Genomic DNA, 17,493 nt, shown 5'->3' with positions numbered 1-17,493 from the left:
AGATTTTTATTGGTAATATTAATAAATAAAAAGTAATATTAATTAAATAGTTTATCAGTTAAAATTTTGCCTAATCAAATTCTTCTTTAGGAGTGCAGTGGCGACATAAAAGTACATTTTCTTTGTTGATTTTTAAATAGAAGTAGCATTTGGTGAATCATTTTAAAATCATAATTTGGATTATTTTAGCAGTTAAAAATATAATTTTCATCAGCAGGTCAATATATGTTTATAAAAATTATTTTTACTCATTCTCCATTTTAAGTATTAATCTAATTTCAATAGTGTCAAATTATTATCTCCCAAATAAATTTTTTTCTGAAATCATTATTTATTTTTCAACAATCATATTAATGAAATAGTTTATTAGTAAGTTCTATCATTGGCTAAACGTGTTCATGTCATGCCCACACCGAATCCTCTCTAGTGACTTTTAATGTTGTATTTGATTTTAGAGTTGAGTTTTGATTTTAATTGATTTGTAATGATCGTGTTGTAGAAATATGATAAAAAGTGTAAAAATGTAATGAATAATTGAGAGAAAGTGATGATTGTGTTGTTGAATTGTGAAAAAAGTAATGAATAGTTGAAATAATTTAATATTAAAAATATAATTGAATGGTTAAAAAATCGAAGAAAAAGAGTAAAATAATAATTGTGATGTTGAAATAAAAATAAGTGAAATAAAGTTAAAAATTTTTTAAAACCCAAACAGGTGTAATTATCGAAAATTATCCCGTCTCTGGCTTATTTGGAGTCAAAGAGGCAAAGATTTTTCTTTTGATTTTTTATAATGACTTTTAAGTATTTATTTTTGTAATTTTGCCATGCCAATTCTTTTTGTCAAACCACATTTTTAAACGTTATTGTTTGACAAAATTTGAGTTTTTTTATATTAATTAGTATCATTTCATATATTGAAAAGATTATGAATTTTTTTCTCAATCATAATAAAATCAAATCAAATCAAAACAGAATTTTATCCCCTTAATAAATCCAAAATTTTGACTATTTTGCCTTGCTCCAAAATAAAAATTAACGTATTGTTGTAACCTGAAAGAAAAAAATAAAAATAAATAAACGTATTGTGAGAAATTTTGCAAACAATTCCATCTAAATGTAATTTTATTTTATTTTTGATAATCTAATTCCATCAGCATAATTACAATTGTTTTTTCTTTCCTTTTTTTTTCCCCTCTTTTTGCCCAAAAGAAAAGCCCACACATGATAAATCCTAACAGGGCAAGATTTCCTTGCCAATAACGGTTTTACACGTTTAATATTAGTCCTCACCATCAGGAATAAATGGCTGCTTCCTCCTCAACGACTCTAACACCTCCCTCGGCCGGTCGCTCCGGCTGCCGCCGGATGTCGGCCCCATCCCTCCGTTGGGATCCTTGACCTTGGGGACACTGAGAGACTTCAGTGGTGGAGTTGCAATCCCTCTATTCACTTCCCGGAGCACCGAGCGAGCCGTGGCTTCAGCTGCCCGAGTCGAGGCCTCCTCGGGTCGGGCCCTGGCAGCTGCCTCGTGCTTCTGCATATCGTAGACAAGCTCCTTCTGGAGCTGCCTGTCGGCCACCAGCATATCCTCGATCTCATTCCTGCCAATTATTTGATATCAAAGATCAATCAGTTTCACTGTCTGAATTCACTCATATTACAAAGTGCATCTGATTGCATAATCAACCCGGGCCAAAAGTTCGATCTAGCTGAGCTGAGCTAAGTATTCTCCAGCTCAAGCCCGACGAAGCTTGAGAAGGAATCTCTGCTGTTTCATGAGTATTTCTTTTCGGTGCGAAATCAATTTCAAATGATGGAAGCTCAACTTCCTAAAACATATTCTGACCAGGGCTGGACCAAGCCTCAAGTAAAGCTCAAGAACCGGTCCACATCGAATTGAGATACATAATGCCTACAGAAATTCGTACTTTCAGATTTTAACTATCTGAAAACCAGTAAAACATGCTTAGGAGCCTAACGAGCCAAAAAGTGCATCACTTAAGCTCGACCCGAGCTTAAATGGACCAATATAAATTCAAGCAGCCCTCCTAAACTGGAATTGATTTTGATGGGTTTGATTTGATAGCTGTTGACATATACCTGTAGTCCTTGAGGAGGAGACGGAGGCAGTCCATTAGGGAGCCAATAAGGGGACTGTTCTTAGCCTCGAGGAGCCGCTTGAGCTCGATAAATATCGGAATCATGTTCTGAATCAGCCCCTTTCTTACCGCCTGGCTGATGGCCCTTCCTTTAGCAGCAGATGAAGACGACGCCCCTGGGTCTGCCACATCTTCCTCGATTTCCGGGGAATCCGAGGCGGCCCCACGGCTTGTCGGGATTCTGATCTCCTTGCATGCCAAAATTCGAAAAGCATCCTAGTTTCCCGATTCAATATCCGGTAAATCACCCATTGATTTTCAAAAAAGTAAGTGAGTAAACACTCGACAGTGGCATTTTCCATTATTAAGTTAAAGATATGTGGATGACTGCAAACCATTAGTACCTGAAGAACGGACTGTCCGGTTAGATCCTCAATATTGAGCATACCATCAGAAGCAGCAGCAAGTATTTCGGCACATATCTTTGCAAATGTAGCTAATAAGTGCTCCGGAGCCATTTGTTTGAGCAATGAAATATAAATATGCATCCTCTTCGACCTTGAAATCTCGTCGTTGCCCCTATGATGTTCAAATTGGAAGAGTTGATAGATGCTGAAATTTAACTTGTGGCTTGATATTGGAAGTTAAGTACCTTATCGAGAACACTCGATTCTCGGCACGTGGACCCTGTGAGGTGAAATGTCCACTGTGTGCCCGGCAATCATTCAGAACAAAAACAGCTTCCACGAAACTGTTATATGCCAAGAGTGGCGCCTTCACTGAAAAAACCGAATTAACAGAAACTGTTCAAAACTCAAACAAAGAAGATATGGACGCACGATTCTGATGATTGAGAAAAAAAATTACCTTTCAGGATGTTTCCAAAGAGGTAATCAGAGAGCTGTCTTATCTTTTCTGATTCATCGACGAGAGAAAGGAGGAACCGAAGAAACAGCACTCCTCTCCACTTGACATAGTCTCTCTGAAATTAATAAAAAATCAGAAGATGGAACATACTATGCACAAAGACATTAACAAACACCGTGAAAAAGAAAGAATGGAGACATTCGATTTAGATGAACCTGCAGCAATCTCGACATAAGGATAAACGTCTGCCTTCTGACAAGTTCACATGGGTCACAGAGGCACCTAGTGATCTTCGTTATGTAGCTGTTAACTTCAAGACATATGAGTCAGAACCAAAAAGACGCAATTATGAATGAATTATTCCTTATTTGATCATTTGACTAGAGCACTTGGTTTTTATATCTCACCAATCAACCAGGGCAGTGTAACGAACACAGAAATCTGCCATGACCACAACAAGATTATTCCTTAGAGCAGCCAAATCGCTTTTCTCAAGCTCCTGAAATATCAGAACACCATAACAATGAGTAAACTCGACATAATGGTTAAAATAATGGAACTCTTCTATGTTCAAATAAAATTGAAACTTTTCTTCAGTAAAAAGTATGATTGAAATTCAAAATGAAGAAGATACAACATATAAGTGCGTGATCAAACCTGCATGAACAGAGGAATATATCGCTTTGCAAGTTTTCCATCCGCAAGACAAATCTTTCCCATGGTCACCCAAGCCTGAATATACAGAGAAGGAGCTATCTGCTTGAAAGAAACTGAAGAGCTTGTCAACTTCTTCAACTTCGGGTCAGTATTTAAATTTCCTGAAGTAATTATAGTGTGCAGTGTCGGGATAATTGTGCTTGTGTCAGCAGAAGGACAGGCAAGCAGTAAAGACCCAATTGTGTAAACTGCATTGGTTGCTCGAGACAATGACTTGGTTTGTCGCCTGCTGCTTCTGTTCTTACTTCTTGGGGGTGTGAAGAAGTTGGGTTCTTTATTGTTTGTTCGTGAGCCCTCCTCGGAGACGTACTTCTCGAGAATTCCAGAGGCTTCAGAGAGGAGTTGATTAACCCACCTGAGGACCAGTGCCTCAGCTTCCTCCTGAGAAGAAGCCTTCTGCTTACACAGCGTCCTCAGGGCTTTTACATGAGCTTTGACCTGTGATAGGATAAAGCCCTCGTAAATATGTTCACACCCGATCTTTTGGGGAAATAGAAAGCAACAAATGCAGATTCTTAAATGATTGTTTTTCCTAAAAGCTTGACCTGGTAGGAAGGAGTGGATACAATGCATATCAGTATGGGCTTGGCACTCCATACAAGTCTGGTTTGGGATGTGCAAACATAACAAGGAATAACAGGAAACAAATAGGACGAGCAAGCATCAATACAGGGTCATTGGAGCCCAAAATTGTAAACTGTAATCCAATACCATGTTAAGTAAATTTTTATTAGAACTTGACCTGATTAAGGACTTGTAACCTGTACCTGGTACCATGTTCAGTTGTGCGTGTGGAACAATTAAGGAATTGTTCAAATTCAGACTTCTGGCAGATTAAGCAATTTAAGATTATCCGAAAAGACCGAAGTTGCTTCATTTATCACCGTAACAAATCTTTTCTTCTAATGGAAAACATAGAAAGGATAACCAATTGAACAGGAAAACAGAGGAAAAATAGACAGAATACGATAGACTTATCAATGATGTTGAGCCAGATAATACCTCCGTCGGATGCATGTTAAACCCCCCAATTTGTTTGAGCAATTTCTGAGCCAGGTCAGCAGCAGGGCCAGAAGGAAGTTCAAGCGAGACATTAGAGATTGTCTGCAAGAGGAAGACCCGGTCACTGGCCCAAGAAATGGAGTCCGGCTCAGTGGCATTGTACTCACCCAACAAACCTCCATCATCTGGGAAGCTCTGTGTCTCGCCTCTTTCTGCACTTTTGTCGAGGAGTTGCCAGTAATGGTGGAGGAATTCCCACTCAACTGATTTTGGAACATAAGCCGAAACTTCAGAGAGGAGAAACCAAGCACCCTGTGGGGCGGTCCACCTCTCAATCGGCATTGACTGGCTCAACCACAGACTCTCTGATTCCCTGATGATGTTTTGGAGTGTTAAGGCAACTCTGGGCCTGAGCCGATTTTTCTTGCCCAAGTTTGTGCAAACTTTCTTCACCCAAGGTACAACTTCTCCATGGCAAATCTCTTGAAGCAGAGTGAGAACTCGGTCTGCAGAAGATCCCCCAGCTGTTGATACTCGGTCCAGTACAAGTTCAAGAAACAGGTTCTCACTCTCTTCCTGAAGACTGGTTTCATTATCGGATATTAAGCGAGGTACGGAGTGAAGCCACTCTATGGCAACATTTTCATGTGGGAAATTCCTGAAAGCCTACATATAGAAATCATACAGCAATTTTTAGGCAAAACAATGGGGCAAAATTTAAGTCTGGCAAGAAGAGGTTGGAACTTTTGGAAATGGAATCACTGTAGAGAAATGAACTGTTACATTTACTGATCCCAGTATGTTCTTCTATTCCATTTTGTCAGATGCGACCTGCTGCTTTAAGGGAGCCAAAATGGAATAGAATGGAATCACCAAATACTAAGATCGCCCCTATAAGGTGATTCCATTAAGTATTGTTTCCACCTTCCATCCCAAACGCGATCTAAAGTAATTATTGTCCACCCATGAACTTGAAAAGGACTGGGAACTGAATGGAATGGAATCATCATGTAAACTGTCTCAAAGTTAATAGAAAGAAATCTTGATTATGTGACAAAGGTTTGTCATTTCCACAGGACATATTCACAATCACAATGCCACTAAACAATAACTCAAAGAAGTTAATTTAACGGACCTCGGACAAGGCTGAAATCGCCGCTTTCCTTATGCTAACAAGTGGATCTGAACAAGCCATTCCCAGAGTCTTGAGCACATTTATGTCGAACTCACCGCCCATAAGAGCTGTTAACTTCGTGACAAGATTAATGGCAGCTCTTCTCACTGCTGCCTTCTCATCGACACACCTTTTCCTCAAGAGCTCATTGATCCCGCTGCTCTGCCCTTCTCCGAGCCCCAAAACTTCCTTAAACATCGAGATATTCTTCCCATTGCCCAAAAAATGGCCAATCATTTGAGCCAAGTTTGACAAGGCGCGAGCCCGGATCACAGAACTCGAGTCTGAACAACGCTTGAGCAACGCCTGTAGACAGTTCCCTAACCACAAATCTCTCATTTCCATATCCACAGAATCTTCGTTCTCCAGCAAGGTATCTCCCAGCAATATCATCAAAATTACAAGAAGATCAACCCCCAAAAGCCGCAAATTGCTCTTCCCCTCGCTCATCTTTACCACATACTCGACAAATCCAATTTGAGCACTATGCTCCATCAATCGAACTACTTCCATTATCGACTCTACTGCCAAAGCACGGGGCTCAGCCTTCTCTGGGGCCTTGTGTGCCAAGTACTTTGGCAAATTTATGACTGCTTTTTGAACCCCATCAAACTCCTTTGTCAACCCCATCATAGTGTCTTTCACGAAACTAAGAGCGAAGTTCCTGGCCTGTGATTTACCTAGCAAGATCATCGGGCACAAGGACTTCAACACCTCAGCGGCAGACTCTGCTACCTCACCGTGCTCTGGTCGGAGAACTTTGCATAAGACCCGAGAACAGAGCTCAGTTAGTTTACAGTACTGATTCCCCGAACCCGGGAAAGAATCGAGAGACAGAACAGGAATTTCAGCTACGGTTTGTATCAGACACTTGAGGCTCTCGAGGAACCTGTCCAAATGAATCAAATCCATGACAAGTTCCAACATTTTCAACACAGAGACCAGAATCCCGAACTCGCTGCCCTCCCCGTCGCGCACAATGCTGCCTCTTTGTGACTTCCTCACGCGCCCGCCGCCCCGTTTCCTCCCACCACTGGACCCGCTTCCCGGTTCATCAGGCTGGCCCGCTGGTCTGGACTTGAAGAACCGCCGGACAGAGTGGAGCAGAGAGAGAAACGCCACAGGGTTGAACAGCGTGAAAACAGGAGCAGTCGGGGCAAGAATCAGGGACAGGTACACATCAGAGGCTAAGAGTGAGATCCGGGTCGAGCCCGGGCCAGGACCTGCCTCCATGACCGAGGAGATGGACTGGGTCAGGGAGGATACAGCGATGTTCCGGGAAGCTAGGCCTTCATAGAACAGCACCATGGTTTCGGGGTCGTCGCTGGCGCCGTGTAACAGTCTGTGGAGGTCATGGAGGGTTTGTTCGGCTAATGGGGTTGACAGATTTCGGTTTTGAAGACCCTCGAGTTCCGTGAGAATTGAAAGTATGGCATCGTCCGCCATGGCCGTGGAGCTTTTCTTCTGCAAATCTTCTTCTTCTTCTTTCTCAGACGACGAGGGCGAGAAATGGAGAAGATGGTGATTTTTTTAAAAAAAATTTTTAACGTGTTACGAAAATTCTTTCGAAATTTCGCAATTCCCGCCTACCCCAATCGATTTTTTTTTTTTTCGCTTTTCTTAAATAATTGTGTCAGATTTTTTCCCTCTTTTTTTTTTAAAGGTTGACCTTAAGGTCATTCGCAACAATGAGACCCAATTCGGGGGACAATTGCCAATTTGGAGAGCCTCACACTGTGCCATCTCACTGCATTGTCCTCGAGGAAAAATTGTCTCTCTGTCTCACAGTAGGGAGGTCCATTTCGAGACCCATTGTGGCACCACATATTTTTTTAAAAAACTTATTTACATAATTAATAAATATTTTTTAATAATTTATAATTATGAAACTTAATTTCGAATAAAAAATATAAATTTATTTTATTTTTGAAAAATTATAAATTTTAGATTCTTTAAAAAATAAATAATTAAAAATAAAAGGAAATTTTAGATTTTTTTAAATTAACGCCTCTTTACACACACACACATATATATATATATATATATTAAAAGGGAATTAAGAGTGGCAAGCGGGGTGGGCCCAGTGCGCTCCAATGCTCGATATACCGAGCCTGGGGACATGTCCCCACTCTCCCACAATTGGGGGGACAAAAGTGGGCCGATCAATTTACCTAGTTAGTAGCAAATGACTGGATGTCCCCTTGTTGCGAATGCTCTAATGCAACAACAAAAAAATCTTATTCAATCAAAGATGGTGCAGCGCGGTCTCACCTGTTAATTAAGAGATTACATATTTAATATTCAATTGATATATATATATATATATATAATTATAAAGTGAGAAGCAAGACTTCCGTCCGACTTTTACTTTTCGAAAAACTTCTTAGAAATATAAGACTACTTAATAATAGATTAATAGTCACATAAATAAGGACACAATTGTAATAAGGAAAAACTATAGCTTTGATCATATAGGTTTGAGCACTTTTCTATTTTTATCCTTTTTCTTAATTTTTCTCCTGTTTTAATCCTATATGTCCATATGCTTTTTTTGTTTGTGTCTTTCCGTTACTAACACCGTTTATTATCACTGAATTGGAGCCACATGACCGCCACATAGAATACCCATGCCACATCAATATTAGAAAAGGTCAAGTCAATAGGGAAAAATAAAATTAGTGGTTAAAAAAATTGAAGAAATCAAGTGTTCGGGAATTGAAAAAAAGAAAAAAGAAGATGAATATGCAAAATCATCAAGTTAGCACTGAAAATTCTAGAAAATGTAAGACTCGGAACCAAAGCGATGAGCAAGAGCAAAGTTGCAAACATAAGCAAAGTAACCGAACACAAACCAAAATAAAGATGATTCGCCACATACAAAAATTATGAACTAACAGATTGAGCTCCATCATAAGTAAATCAAGCAAAGTGAACGCGACCCATTGCATCCGATGTAGAACTAGGTAAATGAGGATGAGAGAATGAGGATTAGATGCACCAAATCTGACATTTTACTAAGGTCTTCGAGGTGGCAATTGTGCCTCATGTTGAGGCAATGGATGCGATCGGGCCCGAGGAGGGCGTCAGTCTCGAGGATATGCTTGATCTTGTCGTGTAAACATTGAGGGTGAGCACCTTGTCTATCGTCTTGGACATTAGTTTCTCTCATAGGTGGGAACGAATGAAGCCTACAAGCCATGATCATAAAAATCATCATCGACTTGATTAGCCTCGCATCCAAGTCCATTCTCGACACTTCGCTTGTCATTGCCAGAAGAAATCTTCGGTAGCTAATTGATTTTTCTCCAATATTTTAATTTTTCCCTATTGAGTTGTCATACTCTAATATTGATGTGGCATAGGTGTCTTACGCGGGAGCCATGCGGCTTTAATTCAGCAATAGTTAACGGTGTTAGTAACGGAATGACACGTACAAAAAATCATCTAAACGTACAGGACGAAAAAAAAGGAAAATGACGAAAATGGAAAAGTATTTAAATTTACAAAACCAAAATTATAGTTTTCCCTTGTAATAACTACCTATTTTTTTTATATTTTATCTCCCACTCCCTCTTTCAGCCACTTCTCCTTTTCTCTCCTTCTCTCCTCCTTACACATTCATCCCTTAATTTCAACTTTTTGGCTCTTTTTTTATATTGTTATAATTTATTCATAATAAAATTGATATAGTTCGAGACTCATCATATTTGCTAAGTTGATGTTTGAATATTATTTAGAAGTATTTTTTTTACATTGTCTATTTATGTTTTTTGTTCATAGCATGTGTCATCTTCTATTATATATATATATATATGAAAGCACAAATATGGTAGGCCCAGTCATATAGCCTCAAAATATTCCATTGTTGAATGAAATTTTTTCGATTTTTTGAGTTTTCTACTTAAAGAAACAAAAATTTGAATTTTTAGATATATATAAATATAGATTTGTGGGATATTTCATTATTTTTTCGATTTTTGAGCTTGCTTTGAAAAATATTTTTTAAAAATTTTAAATTTTGAGATATATAAATACGTATTTGCAATCATTATTTTTCTCAATTTTTGAACTTTTTTCAGAAAACGAATTTTAGTTTTATTATTTTAATTTTTTAAAACATATAAATATATATTTTCGGGGTTGGTCGTTATCTTTTCAGATTTTGAGCCATTTTTAGAAAACTAAATTTTTATGTTTTAAAATATAGAGATATAGATTTATAGAACCGGTTATTATTTTTCTCATTTTTTAATTTTTTCAAATTATATATATTAGGAAAAAAGGGATGCTTTTCGCTTTTCAAATACATCCTGTAATAGTATAAGCCGGTAGTTACAAAATTGATATTTCACTCAAATAATAGTATAAGATAAGATATATGATTTTATGAAAAGATTCAGATAAAACAAATCATATAAGATCGTATTTGCTTCTCAAGAAAAATAAATTAGATCATATTTTCTTAGATATGATATATGATATATTTGTTTTTCAAAAAGCAAATAAAGTCATTTTTTTAGATAGTGATGATGTACTATCTATATTTTTCTTTTTTATGTAAGATGTTCTATCTATATTATATTATGTATTATACGCTACAAATAGTGGGGGGTACCGTACACAAACCATGACCGATCTAATTCTGAAAAATATTGCTACCACTATAGTTCTTCAATTTTTTGCATACACATGAGTTTTTGTTAATATGCCAACAGTTAGACTTTTGGAGTTGAGTTCTTCAATTTTTTTTACTTTTTCTCACATATAAACCTTTGTAGAATTTTGAGGTTTTCAATTTTGTGTATGTGGTTTTAGTGTCAACATAAGACAGATATAACACTAGATGAATATTGATAATATTGAAGATCGAAATTCATCCTGCCATGGTTGGAATTTTTCTTTTTAATTTTTTAAACATAAATCGAGCGATGTTTGATTGTTCAAGACATGCATTGAGTTCTATTCTTTTATATAATTTCTTACTATCTTATTCATGAAATTAAATTACCATTAGTCTCCCTTACCGAAAAAGAATTCCTTACCGAAAAATTACCATTAGTCTCACATGTCTAATAATATATTATTATTGATTGTAAATTATTATTTTTAACAATTTATAACACGTATTTTATACAATAAAATTAATAAAAAAAGATCACCTTCAATTTTGTGCAACACAAAGGTTCCGCGATTAGTATATATATATATATATATATATCTTATTCATCAACATAGCTATGTATCGGGTTCAAGTCTTATAAATGAAAAAAATCATGCTGAGAGAACTTTACCCCCTTTGTAAGTCGACCCAACTCGAGTTCGATTAATCGGAGCACAGTTGGCTTTCCGAATACTATGTTACAGTCTCAAAAAAAAATCCTTATTCAACTAAAGAGATTAAACAAAGCTCAATCAGAAGTAGGGCCGGCAATATTTAACACGACATGATAATACAACATGGATACGAGACGAAGTTAAGCGAGTTTGGATTAAGGCTAAATGTGTTTTGTGTCTAAACCGGTCAAACCCATTTAGAGACGAAAAATAATCGTGTGTAAATGGGTTCAACTCTTGTAACCCGTTTAGATATGGTTAGACTAGTTTATATCATGTGTTATCACGTTAATAAATTTGTTTTATATATTGTATCAATTTATAGAAGAAATTACACTAAAATCATCTAAATTTATTTATATAAATCACCCATTTATGATATTTTTATCATGTCAATTGTATAGTAATATGTAATTAAAGTTAGTAATGTTATATCATATAGGTATATTATGTACCTAGAGGTAATAGTGTCATATCATGTAGGTAAATATACATACACATTTAGACCCGCTTAGTTAAACATGTCGTGTTCGTGTTTGAAAATCTTGACACGTTTATTAAACGTGTCGTGTTCGGGTTTAGAACTTTCTGATACGAATCCGTTTAGACACGACCTGTTTAAATACGACACGACATATATTGTCACTTTTGCTCGAAAGCCATGTCATCTTTCATCATAATATGAAAGAAAACAGGGCAAGTTCAAGCATATGCTCTCTTGTACCTTCCAGTATTTGTAACATAAAAGCCTTCTTCCAATATTCATTTGACCCTTCTTCCCATATTCTTCACACTCTATCAAGTGAGTAACACAGCATTTACCTTTGTGATGGTACTGCTTAAAAGTATCAAATATATTCGAGGGTAAATTGCACTGGTGGTCCAAAATGTTTTACAAATGTTACATGATGGTCTAAAAAGTTTTTTTCGTTACATGATGGTACAAAATATTTCAAAGTTGTTTCATGATGGTACAAACCGTCAACTCGAGCTTGACGCCGTCAAGTCGATGCTGACGTGGCTACTACGTGTCACCTCCTTACTGACGTGGCCGAAAAATTTTAGAATTTTAAAATTTTAAAAATAATTTTAAATTTTAAAAAATTTTAAAAATAATTTTAAACTTTTAATTTAAAAAAAAGAATTTTAATATTAAATATTAATAAATTTTTTTAAAAAAATTAAAAAAAAAAAAAATTTTTATAAAATTTTAAAAAATTTTAAGAAAATTTTAAATTTTTTTTAAAAAAATTTTAAAAATTTCAAAATTTTTAAATTAATTTTTTTTTATTTTTTTATTCTAAATTTTTACTCTTTTTTGTATTTTTTATTATTTTTATATTTTTTTAAAAAAATTTAAAAATTTTATATTTTAAAAAATAATTTTCAAAATTTTAAAATATATTTTTTATTTTTTTGAAAATTTTTACTCTTTTTTTTGTATTTTTTAATTATTTTTTTTGTATTTTTTTGGACTTTTAAAATTTTTATTTTCTCTTAAATGACGTGGCGTACTATGATTGGTTCCACGTAACAAAAGTGACACATAGGACGCGCCACGTCAGCAAAATGTTAACGGCGTCAGGGCCAATTGACGGTTTGTACCATCATGAAAAAACTTTGAAACATTTTGTACCATCATGCAACGAAAAAAACTTTTTGGACCATCATGTAACATTTGTAAAACATTTTGGACCACCAGTGCAATTTACCCTATATTCGATGTTTCATACCTAATGCTACGTCGTCCTCCATTTCCTTTCAAACTGCAAACAAATTCGGCTCATGAGGATTCATAATCACATCTACAAAGAAATGGCTACATAATTATAAGGATGAAATGATTTGGTTTTGCAATTATGATTTGCTCTTCCCGTCGTTAAATAGAGGAAAAGAGGATGGCAATTTGAAGGGAAATGGATTTTTTGGTGTCTGTTGGGCCCACATAACGTCGATTATCATGATTAAGGCTTGATTTGATATTGCTATTCCTAATGGAGAAGTACTGAAACAAAATTACTGAAAGATAAATGCTTATTTCAGAATAAGTTAAAGTATTTGAAAGAAAATAATTTAAAACTGCAAAAAGTGAGAAAAAGAAATTATTAATACTTGAAATAAAATAAACAGAAACAAATTTCATATGCACCTATTAATCTACTTGAAGAAATTACATTTGCAACCGGAATTTTAACCAAAACTGTAATTTCAAAAACTCTCACCAAACACTAAATCTGCTTAAAATTATAAGGCAAAGTGATTATGAAACCTCTCACCGCATTCCCAAATGAACTCTAAGAGTCCTCCAAGATGAGGACCCATAAATATAGGTTTGACATCAAATAAGGCTTTGTTGCCTGACCTGCGCGATCTTAAATGAAAGTTAGGCTGAATCATCGGGAAGTTGAAGGACTCTGCTTGGCATCAGCTTAGCCCTACCCCGTACAGTGAACAATGAGAAATTGAACACCATTTGCTCAAGAGACAGGCAATTTGTACATTTAATCCAGAACAACAATCCAACATATATTTGCAGGTCTTTAATACACCGCAAAGTAATACGACTATAGTACTTGATTACGGGGTGCTGTTGGGGGGGGGGGGGGGCGGCAAGAAAAAAGAGAAGAAAAATATCAAGGCACCAAAGATCGACACGACTGACGAATATAAAGCTACCAAAATCATCTCTCCTATGATGGAGTCTTGCATCCCCTACACAGAATCTGCACTTTCTTTATGTACACAAACTAAATCCTCTCTAGCATAAACGCCGAGCTTCAGGATTTGCTTCGGCAAATATGGGTAATACTAGAGAAATCAGAGAAAAAAAAATTTAGTAAACCTCAGTCTGGGTTATTACTCCATACTCAAAAGCCGGTGTTCCCGTCTGAAATGTAGCAAACTCGATATCACATTCTTCTATTGCTCTGAGTTCGCTCACCCAAGGTTCAAGACTTTAGTCAGCTCTCAGATTCAAAATCTCCTTGGCTGTTCTTTGCCGGAAATAGGGCATGTGCTCCTACAAGAGAGATGCTTTTTATGCTTACAACACAATGGTTGAGAGAGGGAAAAGATAATTATAAGACATAAAACTAAGATATCTTCATAAGGAGGACCAGTGGTATTAACAAATCTCACCTGACTGAAACAGAGCCTCAGACCTCTGCTGTAAAAGTCGGCATATTTTATCATGAACATACCGCAATCATACCTGTGAAAAGAAACCAAAGAATTTCATTAGAAATACCCAACAAAAGAATGCAGTTCACCGCAAATGAGAATTAGAGGAATAAAATAAACACATTTCTCTAATATTTCCAGAATAACTGCAAGAGCGGAGAATTTAGAATAGAGTACAGACGAATTTTCTTGCTCAGGAAGGTCATCAACATATTCTAGCTTCCATGATTGGACGTCAACGTTTTTGCCATTCTTGTCCTTTACTTCATCCACAATGTATCGAGCCTGAAATGTTGAAAATGACAAGATTTAGGCTAACATTTACAAAAGCAAAGGGGACGAGCTCCACCTCCCCCAAATTTCCCCCCTCTTCTTTCTTGCCCCTCTTTTATTTCACAATTCCTTTTATCTATTGGGCTTTAAAAGGACAACTGTGCAGTTGTTCAGGAAAAAGAACTAATCATCACAAAATATAATAAAAATAAAAGAAACAAGCCAACAAAAGACTCATACAACATCTGCAGAAGGTACAGGACTCTTAAACATTTCATAGTTCTACCGTAACACTAAGGTTACTTAATGATAACTGCTGTCAGCACTACTCTTCTCATTATCTAGCTATGTTGCGACGCATGTTCCTTGTGAACCCAATTAGCATAAACACGCAGGGTAGTGGGATCATGACTGGCACCAAGTGAATATGCAGGTCCATTTCCTAATGGGAGAATTTATGGGCGCACCAGAAATGCAAAGAACTGTTGCAACAACCCAACTTGCTACTGAAAGGGAAGGGAGTAACATCGCATACCAGTACTCCCAGCACTCTGGAATCCCTTCCTCCGAGTGAATCTAGATACTGGAATTTCTGTTCTTTCTTATTTATGATGGCAAGGCACCAATGTACCTCCTGGTGGATCGGCACAAATATCTGACGCCAACAACACGACTCAGATAAATCATCAAGTATTTAAAAATTAATCATTTGAAGCTAGAGTAGAAGTCTACTTTGTCACAGTCGATAAGGCTATATCCCAACTTCCTCTGGGTAGTCCATCTTCTGACAGATTTATAATCGTAGCCATCCTTACCACATGCCAACTGGGAACATTCACATCAAACAAATGAAAAACTGTTTTTCAATTCCATATGACGAAAACGGTATCAACGAAGTCTAAATATATAGAAAGAACACTGAGGCCATGAACAAACCTTTTTGTAGAAAAATGTATTGAAAAAATGACATTTTAGAAACTTCTTTGGCTCTCTCCTCTCCCTTTCCTTCAATAGCTCCAGATACAAATTTATAACCTGCGAAGAGGTTTCAGTTGGCAAGCGTGGTTAAGAGAACTATATATTAGAACTATTTAATGGCAATTCCTCGAGTGTATGAATGATTTAGAAATTACCTCATCATTTAACCAGGCTCTTGGTCTAAGGCACTGAAGAACCTCTCCGGTAATCTCGATACCAGAATTCTGATGTGTTACCAGTACGTTCCTCCTACAGGAACCAAGGCAGATAAGATTACCAACTCCTAATTTGCCTACACAAACCCTAACTAGAGTTGTTGAATAGAACTGTACCGGTTGCACGATAGCGCCTGCCGAACCTTGGCCTCTTCCTCATCTGTCAGAGGAACAAATGGTTCACGAGGCACCTCCTGAGAATCAAAACAAGTATTGTAAGCCAAAAATCACGGAAAGAGAGCAATGGACAACAAAACAACTTTTCCATCCATTTATTGTCACAACGTAAGAGCCAGAATAACCCAACTGTTTAATGTCCAGAAAGCTAATCTACAGACAAGTAAGAAGCTGAGAGAAGAACAGGGTCGTCACCTCCTCTGGTTCTTTGGGAGGCCGCTGCAGCTGAATGAATGACAATCTTTCCGACTGAAACTGAATCTCAAATTCTAAGTCCTTGATTTTTGGATCATGGCGCCTCCGGACCTCTTCAAGCAGCTTCTGGTAGGCAGACTTACTTAACACCTCGAATTCGTTATCATCCCTATCTAATGAGGTTGACACCAACATCTCCTCCGCCTTCTCCACCCCAACCACATTCCCATCACTCAGCTCCGAAATGACAGAATCCTGCAAGTTAGTCGCAACCTTCTTTGTGCCTTTTAACCAATTATCGGCTCCAATCGTCTCCACGCTCGAGTCCTCTGAAACAGCCACCTCCTTCCGCGGTTCCTCATCTGCCAATTCAATCACTTCCGTCCCATTAAAGTACCTCAAACTCTCCAAGGCGCTTTTCTTTACCTTCTCATAATTGTCACTCAATACGTTCCCCATTGTGAAGCCTCTGTACCCTTCTCCAGCAGTACCCCTAGCTGTGCCAGTTGAAGCCCCAAACTGACTCAAAGCAGTGAAAGATCCGAACTTCTGAGGCCTGACGGGAGCGTGAACTTCCCTGCGCAGCCTCGGGGCCGCGTCGGGGTACCGGGAGACCCTGGATACCGTGCTCCTGGAAGAAACGCTCCGGTCCGGCGTACTTAACGAGAGCTTGACCCTCTTGGAAGATTGAAACTCGGGCGTGTTTATGTGCGGCTGCCTGCTGCCCGGGTTCAGAAACTCATCGTTCCGCTTGCGACTGCTAGTGAGAGCACCCATTGAATTGACAACCCCTAGAACTCGCAAGACTGCGGAATCTCAAACCCATCTAGCAACGGTCAGGCCCATCTCCTCCAGCTGGGGTACAATTAGGTTTGTCACGCAATGGAGATGGAGGGTTCCGCTTAAACCCTAGAAGGGGCAATTGGGGATGACCAAGAGGGGTCGATTTTGGGCAGAGCGGGCGATTGGAGAGAGGCGATTTGGGAGAAATTGGCCAATTCGGATTCAGATTGAAGCCAACGGAGACGAAGTGGGAGACGGATGAAAACGGACGAAGCTCAGGTCTGCAGCTTTTACGGCAGAAATGGCAGGTCTCGCCGTCGCCCTCATCCTTGTTTCGGTGGACCGCGCCGCACCGGAAGTTTCCTGGCGGGTCCCAACGATGGGCATTGGGTTAGCTTCAATATCTTATTATGGCGAAGTTTACCGAGCAAACCCGGTGTCATTTGGGAATTTCTTATCCGAGGCTTGATCTCGTGTTGTCGAAAACGATCGTGAC

General features: G+C 37.7%; 2 protein-coding genes across 2 annotated transcripts; both read right to left on the bottom strand.

Moving 5' to 3' along the window:
• Positions 1 to 1,107: 1,107 nt before the first annotated feature.
• LOC116211239 (condensin-2 complex subunit D3) lies at positions 1,108 to 7,430 on the bottom strand. The gene is made up of 10 exons (XM_031545531.1): positions 5,824 to 7,430; positions 4,689 to 5,354; positions 3,627 to 4,124; positions 3,377 to 3,468; positions 3,185 to 3,272; positions 2,970 to 3,084; positions 2,755 to 2,881; positions 2,507 to 2,681; positions 2,104 to 2,378; positions 1,108 to 1,604 (listed from the first exon to the last, which is right to left on the bottom strand). The coding sequence occupies exons 1-10, from the start codon at positions 7,306 to 7,308 to the stop codon at positions 1,283 to 1,285; spliced, it is 3,843 nt and encodes a 1,280-aa protein (XP_031401391.1). The 5' UTR covers positions 7,309 to 7,430; the 3' UTR covers positions 1,108 to 1,282.
• A 6,238-nt stretch (positions 7,431 to 13,668) lies between these two features.
• LOC116211250 (ubiquitin-like-specific protease ESD4) lies at positions 13,669 to 17,455 on the bottom strand. Its single transcript, XM_031545541.1, has 9 exons — positions 16,215 to 17,455; positions 15,960 to 16,036; positions 15,783 to 15,876; positions 15,586 to 15,684; positions 15,382 to 15,474; positions 15,185 to 15,304; positions 14,558 to 14,661; positions 14,335 to 14,407; positions 13,669 to 14,215 (listed from the first exon to the last, which is right to left on the bottom strand). Exons 1-9 carry the CDS (start codon positions 16,989 to 16,991, stop codon positions 14,153 to 14,155), a joined length of 1,500 nt encoding a protein of 499 aa, XP_031401401.1. The 5' UTR covers positions 16,992 to 17,455; the 3' UTR covers positions 13,669 to 14,152.
• Positions 17,456 to 17,493: the final 38 nt, after the last annotated feature.

This window comes from Punica granatum, chromosome 1 (genome assembly GCF_007655135.1).
Source record: "Punica granatum isolate Tunisia-2019 chromosome 1, ASM765513v2, whole genome shotgun sequence".
NCBI lineage: Eukaryota > Viridiplantae > Streptophyta > Magnoliopsida > Myrtales > Lythraceae > Punica > Punica granatum.
Note: the sequence above shows the minus strand (reverse complement) of the source record. Positions and strands in the feature narration are given on the sequence as shown.

Bases quoted from the DNA above. Each gene is read 5' to 3' on its own strand.
- LOC116211239 (XM_031545531.1), bottom strand. From the start codon at position 7,308: ATGGCGGACGATGCCATACTTTCAATTCTCACGGAACTCGAGGGTCTT. The intron at 5,355-5,823 runs GTCCGTTAAATT...TTCTATATGTAG, and splicing joins CGATTTCAGCCTTGTCCGAG to GCTTTCAGGAATTTCCCACA. The intron at 3,469-3,626 runs GTTTGATCACGC...CTGATATTTCAG, and splicing joins ATATTCCTCTGTTCATGCAG to GAGCTTGAGAAAAGCGATTT.
- LOC116211250 (XM_031545541.1), bottom strand. From the start codon at position 16,991: ATGGGTGCTCTCACTAGCAGTCGCAAGCGGAACGATGAGTTTCTGAAC. The intron at 16,037-16,214 runs GTGACGACCCTG...TTTGATTCTCAG, and splicing joins CTCCCAAAGAACCAGAGGAG to GAGGTGCCTCGTGAACCATT. The intron at 14,662-15,184 runs GTATGCGATGTT...TCAACATTTCAG, and splicing joins CCAGAGTGCTGGGAGTACTG to GCTCGATACATTGTGGATGA.